Below are 16,921 nucleotides of genomic sequence, written 5' to 3'. Positions count from 1 at the left end.
ATATATATATATATATATACATATATATATATATATATAAGGGATTTTGACGAAGGAAAAATCTATTTCTGGGCGAGAGACCTGTGCCGCCCAGTGAAATACTCCTAGAGCACTATTTCTAAGGAATATAACTGCTATATATTACCAGAGAAAAAAAGCATAGGAATGCCAGGTTGAACCCAGCTCGCTCACCTATATAAGGTGTCGGTATAAAATACTGGGGCGTGATAATTCACAACCAGAGGTCTCGCACTATTTAGATATCTCCTCTTCAAAATCCCCGCCACAGCGAGGTGCCGATCAACACTACTACCACTAACCCAACCCACGCCAGTGACGTCACTCCTCATAGCACCCAAGGTTTGGGGCCCATGTTGGGAGGGAAGTCAAGGGAGGGTTCACTGGGCGGCACAGGTCTCTCGTCCAGAAATAGATTTTTCCTTCGTCAAAATCCCTTTTCTGGGCTCCGAGCTGTGCCGCCCAGTGAAATTTGCAGCTCAAGAGGTGCAGATATTGATCCTCAAATACGTTATTTTTAGAATCAGATAAGAGGGGATCCACCCTTCGACAGTATGATTCGGCTGTTATGAAACTTGCCAGTTTTTAAGGGACTCAAAGGTTGAGACGATGACTATGAATCTGACAGTAACATTCTTCAGAATTTTATTTGAATCAGACTTAGCGACTTGTACTATTACCACAAATTAAGTCAGCCTTGAAGGTTTTACTATTGGTTTTAATATTGCCCTTACAGATTCATACTTCTCATCCATCCCGAGAACCTGCGCCAGATTGAAACCATCAACTCACCCTAGCTCAGTTTCCTGGTTTCTGAATGACGTACTTAAGTTGGCTTCAGACACTCTTAACGAGACTTGCCATTATATTCCATTGGTTAGGAAATCCTTGTTCTTAATGAACCTGACTTCTGGCGCCAGAATATCAGAACTTTCAGCCTTGTCTAGAGATCCAGGTCATATTGAATTTCTCTCGTCAGGGGAAGTACTCCTTTCCCCTGACAAAAGATTTTTAGCGAAAATGAGGACCCCCAGGACAGACGGTTCCCCTGGAAGATTGTCCCACTTCCGCAGGACCCATCTTTATGTCCAGTAAACACTCTGGAAGCCTACTTAAACATATCTCCCGTTCAGTCCTCAGGGCCCTTACCCATTAGAGAAGGTGAAGAACTATCATCCTGAAAAGACTCAGACAGAAGATTCTGCATTTCATTAACGGGCTACCTAGAATCATTCCCACATCACTCCCTCACGTCCATGATATATGAGCTGTAGCTACCTCAGTTAATTACTATGAACTTCACCGGACTTACTAAATATACAGGCTGGAAGTCTCCAACAGTATTTAAACGCCACTGCTTAGAACCTCTGGAAGCCTTATATTTGCTACAGTGGCAGGGAATGTGATTCCTCCTGAACATAGTGAACCTTAATCAACTATGTCTTGCTATCCTCTTACCTCTTATTTTGGATTTTATTTTACTTCCTCAGGTATTGTTCCAAGATTTGGGACCATTTCTCTGGTACTATTTCATATATATATATATATATATATATATATATATATATATATATATATATATATATATATATATATATATATATATATATATATATATATATATATATATATATATATATATATATATATATATATATATATATATATATATATATTCATATAATTTCATTTATATAAATGCACACACACACACACACACACATATAGTATATATATATAGTATATATATTCATATATTCATTTATATATATACATATATATATATATATATATATATATATATATATATATATATATATATATATATATATATACATACATATATATATATATTTATATATAAATATATATAGAGTATATACAGTATATACAGTATATATAAATATCTTTAATCAAATATGAATTGGAGGAAATAGACTAAATTCCATAATCATTTTCTAAATATAAATGTATAGTACTTCATTTGGAAATAACCTGACATAATTGGGCTTTGTGTTATGTCACAGGCTTTAAAATTCTCTCCCTTTCTCTCCTCTCTTCTATTTTTTGTTATTTGTATTGCTTTTAAATAAAAAATGTAATTAATACTTCTACAGTATATCAATTTTATCATTATCGATATGCTCGCTTATAAGATTTATCAAAGATCAGGATATTAGTACAAATTGGGTAGGGCCTTGCCCTCATTAATCTAGATCTATGAGGGGTTACTTGTTTAAATTTCATACAAAAGGAGAACACTTACAAACAAATAATACAAAAGATAAGAATCTATTCAATGTTATCTCTGAGTTCCTGTAAATTACTATTCTACAGCCTGATTGTTCAAAACAATGAAACATCAATTATTCTAATGACCAACTACTATAGCAACCCAGTTCCCTTTGATGATAGTGTATCCATCTAAATGTTTATAAAACTTCTCCTAATAAGCATTTATCATGCAATGAAGCATATACTAGAAGAAATAGAGAATAATTTTGATACATTTTTCATGTGTAGTATATCCAACAAATAATAGGATATGGGTCATTTCCATAAAATAAATCCTTTTGATTGCCATTATAATTTCATATTATCAGCTAAGCTGTATTTTTAGCTGCTCATACTGATCATATTCTTCTCCACTCGTTGAAATTGAATAACCTTTGCAATTTTGAAGAAAAGGCCTCGGATTTGGAATCTCTACAGGACCATGATTGAGAATAGATAGGCAAGGGAACCTGTTACTGCAACAGACAAATCCCTAAAATCTATGATTCATAAACATTTTAGACAATAGATAAATTATAGCAAAGAATTCTTACTTTTAATGTTGCAGATCTATATATCCCACAAAACTTGCATGCTACTTATATTGATAAGAAAATTCATTAGATGAAACACTTACTTATGGCCTTTTTCATAATAAACCTCTCTTTGCCCCTCTTCAATTTATTCTTTAGCTCCTTTTCATATGCGTTCTGTAGAATACAAAAAAAAATGGAGTCAATCTCAAATAAATATTCTCAAATAAATATTTGCAAAATAATGCACTACAAAATGATTATTTTTTTTTTATTAAATATTGAAAAATACATTAAATCTTGATTTTCAATATTTAACTTAGCCGGTGATTATATAAGCTGCAGCTCTGCTGCTCGACAGAAAACTCTACGGAAAAAATCCGCCAGCGATCGCTATGCAGGTAGGGGGTGTACTTCAACAGCGCCATCTGTCGTCCAGGTACTTAGTACTCATTGTAAACAAAGAACTCAATTTTCTCTCTGTCGTGCTACCGGCAAGACCTACTAATTCGCTGTTGCTAACTGGATTTGTTTTCACAACTATTTGGTGAAGTACACTATTCTAGTTTTGAGCTTTCGCTGTGCAGGCTTTCTCTTCAATAAATCCTTGCATTCTTTTTTTGATATCGGATTATTTGTTGATGACTTTGGATAGTTTTTGAATTCCCCTTTGACCAATTCAAAATGGCTGACCCTTCTCAAGTCCCAAAATTCAGGAAGTGTAATGCTAGGGACTGTTCAAGGCGTCTTCCGAAGGCCTCTATCGATCCTCACACCGTTTGTTCCAATTGTCGGGATAAAACCTGTCAATTGGAAGATCGATGTGAGGAATGCGTTGGGCTTTCGGAATTCGATTTTATCGAATTCCAAAAATATACACGTAGGCTAGAGAGAGATAGAGTCAGGAGAAGGTCAACTCGTTCTGTTGATTTTTCCTCTCCTCATGCCCCAAAACCTATTCCTTCCCCTGTAGTGGTTGCTCCTAATCCCCCTTCTGGCACTCAGGAACCTTCGATGGCTGATATGATGCATGCCATCCAAGCTCTGGGTGAGAGAGTTGAGTCCCTGGCTAGTGACCGTAACCAGCTCATGGCGGACGTCAAGGAGCTGAAGTGTAAAAGTGCAGTGGGAAGTGATAAAGCACCTCCTAAGAGAGGCAAAGCGGTACCGCCTCAGGCAGTTACACCGTCTGTCGCCGCACCTGCTCCTGCAGACCCTAAGTGGTCTTTGCTGCAGACCATGCAGTCCCAATTAACGTCTCTGATGCAGGACTTTCGTGCGGAGAAGGTTGCTGCTGCACCAGCCTCTTGCCTACAACCAACCACACACTCGGTTGTGCGTCCTGTGGACGCTGAGGCGACCTTCTTGCGCACTCCAGCTGAGAGAGTCCCGCCACCCATGCGTTCCAGTGTGCCCTGCCAGCCGCATGTTGACGTTCAGCGACGCACGGAACCTTCCGTTGACGTTCGCGAGGTACAACAACCGTCAGAGTTGTTTTGTTTTGACGCGGTGCGTCAACCTCCGCAACTCAGTGTGGTTGCCACTGCTCACCCACATCAGACTAGACAGTCTGGAGTAGACGCTGTGCGTCCCCGCGCTGCTATGGTTGTTGCCAGCTCACAGACTGGGCAACAGTTCCATGACGTTGCGTCCGGTTCAGTCACGCGTGCACCCGTGCGACCGGACTCAGCTTACCAGCCGATACCTACTCCATTGCCGCTTCCTCCTCAATACTCGGATGATGGACTTTCTGATGATGACGATGCGGCACACGTTGATGAACCACATTCGGACCTTGACGAGCCTAAGTCCACGCAACCCTCTTTGGACTTTAGAAAAGTTCTTGCTCTGTTCAAAGAGATGTTTCCGGACCAGTTTGTGTCTGTGGCTCCGCGCTCTCCTCCGTCAGAGTTTGTATTAGGTACACCGTCATCCTCGCCTGCCTTTACTAGACTCGTCCTCGCACGCTCGTCCAAGAGAGCTTTACGAGTAATAGGAGAATGGATGCAGTCCAAAAAGAGTCTAGGGAAGACAGCCTTTACGTTTCCCCCTGCTAGACTCTCTTCCAGATCGAGCGTCTGGTATGCCACGGGAGAAGTTCTCGGCTTGGGAGTTCCTGCCTCTGCCCAGGGCGACTTCTCAAGTCTTGTAGACTCTCCCCGCAGGCTAGCCATGAGACGCTCTAAGATATGTTGGTCATTTTCGGACCTAGACCACCTGTTGAAAGGGATATTTAGAGCCTTCGAGGTCTTCAACTTTTTAGACTGGTGTCTGGGAGCTTTGAGCAGGAAGATCTCCCCGACTGAGAAGGATACTTCCTTGCTCATCATGTCCTGCATGGACAAGGCCATACGTGACGGGTCTAATGAGCTTGCTGCATCGTTCGTATCCGGAGTCCTCAAGAAGCGTGAGAACCTTTGCTCTTTCCTGTCAGCTGGAGTGACACCTTGTCAAAGATCCGAACTTCTGTTTGCTCCTCTTTCTAAGTGCCTTTTTCCAGAGGACTTGATTAAGGAGATTGCTGCTTCTTTGATACAGAAGGACACTCATGACCTGGTTGCGTCCTCTGCCCGCAAAGCCACCCCTTTGCCTACCTTGTCAGCTAGACCAAGGATGGACACTCCAGCATCCCGATTTATTCCGCCCTTTCGTGGCAGAGCCTCCAGCAGAGGAGGTGCTCGTGCCGAAGGGAGACGTGGGAAGAAGAAAGGAACCAAGTCCTTTAAAGGCAGAGTCTGACTGCCACCTTCTTCAGACAGCAGTGGGAGCCAGACTCAAGAACTTCTGGCAGACCTGGGAGAAGAGAGGCGCAGATGCACAATCTGTGAAGTTGCTCAGAGAGGGGTACAAGATCCCGTTTGTACGAAAACCCCCTCTAGCAACGTCTCCCATCGATCTCTCTCCCAGGTACAGAGAGGAAGACAAGAGACGAGCATTGAAACAGGAGGTGTCTCTCTTACTAGAAAAGGGAGCGGTAGTCAAAGTCCTGGACCATCAAACCCCGGGCTTCTACAACCGTCTCTTCTTAGTGGCAAAGAAGACAGGAGGGTGGAGGCCGGTGCTAGACGTCAGTGCGCTGAATGTCTTTGTCACAAAGCAGACGTTCTCCATGGAGACCACAAAGTCCGTTCTAGCAGCGGTCAGAAAGGAAGACTGGATGGTCTCCTTAGACCTAAGGGACGCATACTTCCATGTCCCCATCCACCCAGACTCCCAACCTTTCCTGAGATTTGTTTACGAAAAGGTTGTCTACCAGTTTCAAGCCCTGTGCTTTGGCCTAAGCACAGCTCCTCTTGTGTTTACGAGGCTGATGAGGAATGTAGCCAAATTCCTTCATTTAGCGGACATCAGAGCCTCCCTCTATTTGGACGACTGGCTTCTCAGAGCTTCTTCCAGTCGTCGCTGTCTGAAGGATCTAAAGTGGACTCTAGATCTGACCAAGGAATTGGGTCTCCTTGTCAATATGGAAAAGTCTCAAGTGGTCCCATCCCAAACTATTGTGTATTTAGGGATGGAGATTCACAGTCTAGCTTTTCGGGCTTTTCCGTCGCCCCCAGAACAAGTCAAGCCCAGTTATGCATCCAGAACATGCTGAAGAAGGAACGATGTTCAGTCAGGCAGTGGATGAGTCTGATAGGGACACTATCATCCCTGGAACAGTTCATATCGTTAGGAAGACTACACCTCCGTCCTCTTCAATATCACCTAGCTGTTTACTGGAAAAAGGACAAGACGCTAGAAGCGGTCTCGATCCCCATTTCCGAGAAGATGAAGTCTGCCCTGACTTGGTGGAAGGACAGTATCAGCCTCAGAGAGGGTCTGCCCCTGGCTGTTCAGACTCCCAACCACGTTCTCTTCTCGGACGCATCGGACACGGGCTGGGGCGCGACATTAGACGGTCGGGAATGCTCGGGAACTTGGAACTCGAGTCAAAGGACAATGCATATCAACTGCAAGGAGCTACTGGCAGTTCATCTGGCCTTGAAAAGCTTCAAGTCTCTCCTTCAAGGCAAAGTGGTGGAGGTGAACTCGGACAACACCACGGCTTTGGCGTACATCTCCAAGCAAGGAGGGACCCACTCTATGACGTTGTACGAGATCGCAAGGGACCTCCTCACCTGGTCAAAAGATCTAAACATTTCTCTAGTAACGAGGTTCATCCAAGGCAACTTGAATGTCATGGCAGATTGCCTCAGTCGGAAGGGACAAATCATTCCAACAGAATGGACCCTACACAAGGATGTGTGCAAGAGACTTTGGGCCACATGGGGCCAGCCAACCATAGATCTCTTCGCAACCTCGATGACCAAGAGGCTCCCAATATATTGCTCATCAATCCCGGACCCAGCAGCAGTTCATATAGATGCCTTTCTCCTAGATTGGTCACATCTAGACCTATATGCATTCCCCCCGTTCAAGATTGTCAACAAGGTACTGCAGAAGTTCGCCTCTCACGAAGGGACAAGGTTGACGTTAGTTGCTCCCCTCTGGCCCGCGAGAGAATGGTTCACCGAGGTACTTCGATGGCTAGTGGACGTTCCCAGAACTCTTCCTCTAAGGGTGGACCTTCTACGTCAGCCACACGTAAAGAAGGTACACCAAGGCCTCCACGCTCTTCGTCTGACTGCCTTCAGACTATCGAAAGACTCTCGAGAGCTAGAGGCTTTTCGAAGGAGGCAGCCAGGGCGATTGCTAGAGCAAGGAGGACATCCACCCTTAGAGTCTACCAATCGAAGTGGGAAGTCTTCCGAAACTGGTGCAAGTCAGTATCTGTATCCTCGACCAGTACCTCTGTAACTCAAATAGCTGACTTCCTTTTATACCTGAGGAAAGAACGATCTCTTTCAGCTCCCACTATCAAGGGTTACAGAAGCATGTTGGCATCAGTCTTCCGTCACAGAGGCTTAGATCTTTCCAACAACAAAGATCTACAGGACCTCCTTAAGTCTTTTGAGACCACGAAGGAGCGTCGTTTGGCTACACCTGGTTGGAATTTAGACGTGGTACTAAGATTCCTCATGTCAGAAAGGTTCGAGCCGCTACAATCAGCCTCCTTTAAAGATCTCACTTTAAAGACTCTTTTCCTGGTTTGCTTAGCCACAGCTAAAAGAGTCAGTGAGATTCACGCCTTCAGCAGGAACATCGGATTTTCATCTGAAACGGCTACATGTTCTCTACAACTTGGTTTTCTAGCCAAAAACGAGCTACCCTCTCGTCCTTGGCCGAAATCGTTCGATATTCCAAGCCTATCGAATATGGTTGGAAATGAACTAGAAAGAGTCTTATGCCCTGTGAGAGCTCTTAAGTTCTATTTAAGACGAACTAAACCTTTACGAGGACAGTCAGAAGCTTTATGGTGTTCAGTTAAGAAACCATCTTTGCCTATGTCAAAGAATGCTTTATCCTATTTTATCAGACTGTTAATACGAGAAGCTCATTCACATCTGAGTGAGGAAGACCAAGCTTTGCTGAAGGTAAGGACACATGAAGTTAGAGCTGTCGCAACTTCAGTGGCCTTTAAACAAAATAGATCTCTGCGAAGTATAATGGACGCAACCTATTGGAGAAGTCAGTGTTCGCGTCTTTTTATCTTAAAGATGTCCAGTCTCTTTACGAGAACTGCTACACTCTGGGACCATTCGTAGCAGCGAGTGCAGTAGTGGGTGAGGGCTCAACCACTACAATCCCCTAATTCCATAACCTTTTTAATCTTTCTCTTGAAATGTTTTTATTGTTGTTTTTGGGTTGTCCGGAAGGCTAAGAAGCCTTTCGCATCCTGGTTGATTTGGCGGGTGGTCAAATTCTTTTCTTGAGAAGCGCCTAGATTAGAGGTTTTGATGAGGTCCTGTGGTATGGGTTGCAACCCTTCATACTTCAGATCCTAGGGGTCGCTCAGCATCCTAAGAGGATCGCGAGGCTCCGTAAGGAAGACGTACTTAAAAAGGCAGAGTAATTGTTCAAGTCGACTTCCTTACCAGGTACCTATTTATTTTGTTTTTGTTATTTTGATAACTTCTAAAATGAAATAAAAAAAAATCCTTAGCTCATAATAATGTAAACATTTATTGCTGGTCTCTACCCACCCCCCTGGGTGTGAATCAGCTTATATAATCACCGGCTAAGTTAAATATTGAAAAATGTTATTTTGATAAAATAAATTTTTGAATATACTTACCCGGTGATTATATATTAAAGGACCCTCCCTTCCTCCCCAATAGAGACGCAGTGGACCGAGGAGAAAATTGAGTTCTTTGTTTACAATGAGTACTAAGTACCTGGACGACAGATGGCGCTGTTGAAGTACACCCCCTACCTGCATAGCGATCGCTGGCGGATTTTTTCCGTAGAGTTTTCTGTCGAGCAGCAGAGCTGCAGCTTATATAATTACCGGGTAAGTATATTCAAAAATTTATTTTATTATCAAAATAACATGTTTACAAATGCAATAAATAAAAATCAATTAATCTGATTTTCAGAAATTAGATTAACAAATACTTTTTTCCATTTAATCGACTACTTCGATAGTAACTAGACCCTTTTATACACACAAAAATAATCTCAGATGCTTCATTCTCCCTTATGATAAAGAAACTGGGTACATATTAGTCTCAAGCAGCTTCTAAAGCCTAATTGTACTGTTGGAAATAGCAGCATCTAGGAGGTGGGAGCCTGTAATATATGTAAAGAAATACAGTTATCTCTCACATATCCACACTCCCATGTAACAGCACACTTTTGAGTGCAAAACAGTACTTATTCGTTCCAGCAATGTATAGAGAAAGTGTGAATATGAGCAGCCTTAGTGTAGATTGACAATCAAACTCTCCTCAGGATGAGGAAAATATACCTTTGCTCAGCTACCCTAAATACATCAACAATGAGTATGCTCTGACAGGCTTCATGAGAATGATGTATGTTGATTTGTTTATTTGAATGTGAGTTAAAGAGAAAAGGGGGCAATCATTAAATTTTGTGTGCGGGTGAGGAGGAAGGAGAATCACACAAAGCATCAACCTTGGTCCCATAGCTTTTTTCTCCAATGCGTGTACAGGTCTGTTTCTGTGAGCAAAATAAGGAACACTTTACTTTTCATTGCGGTCTCCTATCCTTTGCAGATATTTTTGGAGATTGTCTTTGTGTGGTCTTAGATAAACGGAAGGAAACTGTTTTGTCACTGGCCACCAAGTGGCTATATTAGATAGGGTCACTGCACACTGTTGGGCCCTGAAGATGACCCTACAGAAATACTGTACAGAACATAGTATAGTCAAAGGAGATTTTGCAGTCATATATGCTGTAGTTACTGTTATTTGAAATAAGGCTGGCATCAGCATTATTCGAAGGTTAACCAAAGCAGTACATGCCCTTGTGGAATGAAAGGGTTTTACACATTTCCGGAAAAAAATCAGTATCTACTATACATTCCAATAGAACCATACATATTATACATTACCTACCGATTGTTTAAAATGGGGAAGTATAATTCTTTTAATGACCAATTAGTTAATTGAGCCGCATATTGTAACAATGTTCGTTAGCAGGATGTAGTGATTTGCTTGATAATGTTGTAAAATCGTATATTTTGTTTTAATACCATACTAATGAAAAGTAATTTTCATTTCTTTGGATTTTATACATTAATATTAAGATAAACATAATTATGCATAAGTTATACATTATTAGGCTATAAATTTGAGGTAACCGAAGCTTGAGTTACTTGTCTTGATCTGCAAACCCTTAAATAACTATATTTGTGTGTATTTGCAAAAGTTACTTTTCAAGGGTATGTATAGAAAACATGATTGTTTCAAAACATGAATTTTATTACAAAAAATATTTAATGTTTGGAGTAATACTATTCTAATTATTGCTGTTGTAAATTTTTTGTATTTGCTGCGCATTTTCTGGCTTCCACAATTTGTGACTTCTTTTTCTGGTTGATCTGAGGTTGAGGAGTTACCACTGAAACACTTTGAGAGGATCATATATGTAAGCACTTCAATGTACCAGTCTACTGAGATTAATAGCCAGTTGAGCTATAAGATTGCTCTCGATTTACCATATTGTATGTTTGAATAGTTAGCAATAATTATGATAGCAGTGCCAAGCATTGTATGATTAGTTGGGACACTTAGATTGAGATATGTGAGGAAGGATATTCAAAGAGATCAGCTGTATTGGCAATGCTGCATAAATATTGAACAAAGTTATTTTTATAAAGGTGAAGCTGGTTATATTTCATGGAAAACTCGAGAAGATGCACATGCCTTTTTTTTCTTTTTTTTTATGCATGTGACTTCAGATTTTATTGATTAACCATGCAGTACTGAGAGGAATATTTGCCGGTTTAAGTTTATAGCATATGGTTGTGATTATTTTCATAGATAAGGGTTAAAGAGGTGTTTCAATGGTTGTTGAAATTAGTTACTATATTAGATTTAGAATTACGATTGCATGGGCTTTATTATAAATGAAAATATATATAGCTGAATGTCTTTAAAAAGTACATTTTGTTAAATTTTGTCATTGAAAACTGTATGGGGGGGGGGGAGGGTTATATGGAGGATAATTTGATATTTATTGTGTTGTAGCGATGACAGCTCTGTGTCTCTACTGAATGTTAAACAGTACTTTCCTTATGATACATGTGACACTTTGATGGTGTACTATCTGTTGTATAAAATTATCAACCAGGTTAGTTTTATAGTTAATACTGAAGGAAAATATTGTTAGTTCATGGATTTGTGTGCATGTGATTGTATGTAGTTTTATAAATAGTTAAATGAAATAGAAAATAGAAATGTTTGGTTATAGTTCCTAGAACCCCCTATTTTCATGACAATTTGACACACAATGTGAGACATCGCGATCTCCATGACTCACAAGGTCCAGAAAGGTTTAAAGTGATCAAAAATTGGATTGTTGCAAACATGAAGGGAATTGTGCAGTATGGAGAAGAATTGAATACTTTGATAGAGGAATTAAGGGAGAGAAAATATGAAAATGATAGGCTACAGAAAGTGAATGGAAAATTGAAAATACTAGTAAAAGTGATATAAGGAAGAATGAAAAGTCACATAGCTTACAAGATAATGGAGGCAATATTGGCTAAAATTATGCGGACCAAGTGAGGATTTGAAGGTGCAGAGAATGTAAGAAGTGCCTTCAGTGGTTATTACAGCCCCCTTAGTCTAAAGAAATAAAAATGCTAATCACTAAACCAAAAAAACAAAACATAAATACAACTATCAAACACTGGAAAAGGAGGAGCAGTACAAGGAAGAGGGAATCTTATATAAACAAACATTGTTATAGTTAAACCTCCACAAACTTCAAGGTGGCATGGACCACTGATGCATATGTACCAACAATGACTTTTGCAGTTGAATGAGGCCTTAGGAGCTGCTAAACCATTGCTAGCACCTGACTGCCATTACCTTTCAGAATTATAAAATTCACAGAAGCATATGGGAATAATTTCGTGTGGATGAAAAGGCACTCTTCAGCTAGTGGTTTTTCATAAAAAAAAAAAAAGAGATCTAATGTTTTAATTTAGTGACATTCAGTCTCAACTATATTTCTTCTTAAAAACTATATTAAATGTAGATACTTATAATAGTGAATATAAATAACAACAACACTATTCTAAAACTATTACCTTAAGGTGCTTGAGGGTAAGTAAATGATTTTCGTATTTAACTCTGTGAGCAAACTCAATGTTACAACACTTCTTGTTAACGTAACTTACAACCATCTGAAAACATACATAAGGAGGCATTACTATGGTTGATAATATAAATCATATACAGTATAAAAACAAACAAATGAGCAAACCCATAAATGGAAAGTCAATGAACTTGCATATACTAAGAAATTCAGCCAAGTTAAAAGAATTTCATTATGTCCTCATAATACACTGTACTTAGAAGAAGAAAATTCAAATCATTAAAAACCCATGATTTCACTTATACCAAATGGCAAGAGAAGAGATAAGAAAAAATAGCATACAGTGAAATACTTTACCTTATGCTCTACTGACTTCTCATGTCTACTGAGACTGCAGTTGATATGAATCTGGCACATGTTACAGTATGGTCTATCATTATTAGGGTTCTCTTTTACCCAATTTACGTCATAAAGACAATCAGATGCAAGCTGAAAGGTAAAAAGAAGTTTTAACAAAATGCAATGTACACTATATGCATTAATCTAAATGAAACCCACCTTTGATCGCTTTCTGTTGTTTACCTTGTCTAAATAAAATTAGATGAAATTTTAACCAGATGAAATTTGAAAAATCAATAAAAAAAAAAGTAATCACACTTTGAACTCCAACTGAAATCGAAATAAATATTCTACACCTGATCTAATCACAAGGCCTTTCTAATTTCTCCTTATTAGTTTCCTGCTTTTCATTTGGAATAGCACACTTAAAGGCTTGAGCCACAAGATAAATATTCGATATCACCCTAAATGAATATATAAGGAAGTTTTGGTAATAGAGCCATACTAAAAAGCTACCATAGATAATAGATAATGAAGTAAACTCCATAACATAAATTTTTCCAAGATGGAAACTCTGGTAAGACGAAGTGACTAGAAGCCAGTCAGGATGGCCAGGCCTTCCAGTCAGTCTCCCCCAAACTCGGAAATGTAAGGACACAGTATATTGCTCTTTGATCTTATACTCAATGTTTCAGCATTGTTTTTTTCTTTTGTTCTATTGTTACAGAAGGTGTAAAACGCAATATGGTTCTAAGACTCTGGGTACTTTTAGCTGTAAAGGCAGTCATGTGACTAACCACATTCATAGCTATGGTAAATGCATATGATGTGAAAGAAATTCAGTAGCAAGATACCAACAATTTACGACATTAAGATGACTAAAGATGAAATCCACCAATTTTGAATTCTAGAAGAATGGATAACACAAAGAATGCTAACACCATTAAATTACAAGACTTTGATAATAATGTATTCAAGTATTGCAAACCCCAAAGGTTTGTTCCCATCAAGATGACAGGCATTAACATTCAAGAAGCTATATCCAGCTCACCCAATACTTTTAGAGCCAGTAGGAGCTACCTATGCTACTTTCAATGTTAAAGGTTTAAAGGGCATTTATGAATAACAGACAAGGGACAGTGACAATGACATTGCTAGCAGGACAATGTCCTGGTTTTTTAACATATATAAAGTACCCAAGCAAGGACCAGGGAGGACCAGGCAATGGCTGCTGATGACTCAGCAGGTAGACCTATAAACTCCCCTAGACTCAGCAGGCAGACCTAAAAGCTCCCCCCACCCAAAGCCCCCATCCTAAGCCTACAATGATGGTGAGGTTGCATACACAACAAGAAGCTATCGAGATTGAGTAGGACTCGAACCCCAGTTACGCGATCGCCAGGCAGGGATGTTTCCAATAGACCACCACAACCCTAAAGATCAACTGTTGTGCGCAGAGAGAGTAAAATTACCAATCTATCTTGTATAGAGTTACTTAGAAAAAAAATGTTATGTTTATGAGTCAGGCTTACTCTTGAACAAACTTTACAATGGCAACAGAATAGTTTATTTTGGCATGTGCCAGCCTCCAACACAATAGCCACTGGTGACGATGGCAATATACCAAGAAAGCATTTGTGTTCGTTGTTGCGCAAATGGTAATGAAGACAGTATTTCAAACCAATGGTTATTGGTTAAGATAAGAAGCCTAGATGTCTGAAAAATTTTATGGACATTCAACACATTCCTTACTGAGCTAATTCTTTACAAAAAAGTTACAGTGCTTCAAGATTTCCTTAGAAAATTTTCAAGCTGTTAATCTTTAGGATGACTCTTCCACAAATCCCTGTGCTGTTGACCTATCCTCAAATAAAAGTTTGATTAGAGCTATTTCCTTGCACCACTACAAAATTTGTAAGCTGTTAGTCTTTGATTGATAAGCCGACACATCTGTGGACCAATGACCTATGATCAAGTGAAGGTATGATTCAAGTCATGTTTTTACCACTCAATACAATTATTATTATCATTTGTTAGTATTACTAGCTAAGCTATGGCTCATGTTGGAAAAGGAGGATGCTATAAGCCCAAGGGCTACAATAGGGAAAAATAGCACAATAAGGAAAGGAAATAGGGAAATACAATAACTATGTGAGAAGTGAACTATTGAAATAAATTATTTTTAGAACAGTAACAACATTAAAACAACTCTTTCCTAAATAAATCTTATTATTATTATTATTATTATTATTATTAAATGCTAAGCTAAAACCCTAGTTGGAAAAGCAGGATGCTATAAGCCCAGGGGCCCCAACAGGGAAAATAGCTCAGTGAGGAAAGGAAACAAGAAAAGATAAAATGTTTTAAGATCAGTAAAAATATTGAAATAAATATCTCCTATATAAACTATAAAAATTTAACAAAACAAGAGGATGAGAAGCTAGATAGAACAGTGTGCCCGAGTGTACCCTCAAGCAAGAGAACTCTAGCCCAAGACAGTGGAAGACCATGGTACAGAGGCTATGACACTACCCAAGGCTAGAGAACAATGGTTTGATTTTGGAGTGTCCTTCTCCTAGAAGAGCTGCTTACCATAGCTAAAGAGCCTCTTCTACCCTTACCAAGAGGAAAGTGGCCACTGAACAATTACAGTGCAGTAGTTAACCCCTTGGGAGAAGAAGAATTGTTTGGTAATCTCAGTGTTGTCAGGTGTATGAGGACAGAAAAGAATCTGTAAAGAATAGGCCAGACTATTTGGTGTCTGTGTAGGCAAAGGGAAAGAACCGTAACCAGAGAGAAAGATCCAATGTAGTACTGTCTGGCCAGTCAAAGAACCCCATAACTCTCTAGCGGTAGTATCTCAACGGGCGGCTGGTGCCCTGGCCAACCTACTACTATAAAAAGACTTACGCCACACTGTTCAACATAAAAACATTTGCTGTAAGTTTGAACCTTTGAAGTTCTACTGATTCAACTACTCGATTAGGAAGATCATTCCACAACTTGGTCACAGCTGTAATAAAATTTCTAGAATACTGTGTAGTAATGAGCCTCATGGTGGAGAAGGTCTGACTATTAGAATTAACTGCATACCTAGTATTACGATCAGGTAGGAACTCTCCAGGATATGAAAGTACAGGATGGTCAAATTTATGACATATCTCATTGTCAGTCCTACATTTAAGCTTTTTCTATTCAAATCTATCCTTTTTTTACAATTCCTCACGTCTACATCATCTGCAAATCTCAAGTGTTCATGGTATTCTCATTAATGTTAATTCCCACATTTTCCACATATAAATTTGGAGAAATTTCTTCTAGGTATGCTGTGAATAATTTAAGAGAAATGAGGTCTCCCTGTATAACTCCCTTCTCAATCAGAAGTTTATCACTATCTTTATGTAGTTTTAGGATTGCTGTCCTTTTTGCATACATATATTCAAGTTTTTAACCTAATATTCATCTATTCCTTGTCTTTGAAAGGCTTTCATTACTGCTGATGTTTTCACAGAATCAAAAACTTTCTCATAGTCTATAAGAGCCATACAAAGTGGTTTGTCATACTCTGTTGATTTTTCCATGAGCTGCCTAATTACATGGATATGGTCAGTTATTGAATACTCACTTCTAAAGCCTCCCTGCTCTATTGGCTGATTAATGTCTAGCTTCTTTCTATTCGGCCTAAAATTATCTTTGTAAATGTTTTATATATTACTGAGAGTAAACTTATTGGGTGGTAATTTTTCAGGTCTTTTGTGTCTCCCTTTATTGAATCAGTATAATGATAAAATATTTTCATGCTGTAGGTATAAAGCATTCTTTCAGATATTTTGTGCAAAGTTCAGTGATTTTCACTACTATCATATATCTTCCATCTATTATTAAAGCAATATGATTCTTCATTGCAAATTTACTTTTGGGAAAAGCATTCTGTCTATTCCTATTTCAATTCCATAACAAATTTGCTTATATTGAAAGTCTTTTAGGATTTCCTTTGATTAATCTATTCTGAAGAAATGTTTTCTTTCATTCTACTTTTTTGTTGAGTATTGTTCTCCTGTCTGGTCTTTAGCTGCTAACTCTCATCTTAA

General features: G+C 39.1%; 1 protein-coding gene across 1 annotated transcript in view; it reads right to left on the bottom strand.

The window, feature by feature from the left end:
- Positions 1 to 16,921, bottom strand: part of LOC137628399 (zinc finger protein on ecdysone puffs-like) — a 282,863-nt gene that overhangs the window by 127,885 nt on the left and 138,057 nt on the right. Inside the window, exons 7-9 of the mRNA XM_068359548.1 lie at positions 12,849 to 12,980; positions 12,484 to 12,579; positions 2,930 to 3,002 (exon numbers count right to left, since the gene is read on the bottom strand). Coding sequence (XP_068215649.1) covers positions 2,930 to 3,002; positions 12,484 to 12,579; positions 12,849 to 12,980 — 301 coding nt within the window. The remainder of the gene's footprint in view (positions 1 to 2,929; positions 3,003 to 12,483; positions 12,580 to 12,848; positions 12,981 to 16,921) is intronic.

Source organism: Palaemon carinicauda, chromosome 36 (assembly GCF_036898095.1).
Source record: "Palaemon carinicauda isolate YSFRI2023 chromosome 36, ASM3689809v2, whole genome shotgun sequence".
NCBI lineage: Eukaryota > Metazoa > Arthropoda > Malacostraca > Decapoda > Palaemonidae > Palaemon > Palaemon carinicauda.
This window is presented reverse-complemented; position numbering and strand designations above follow the sequence as displayed.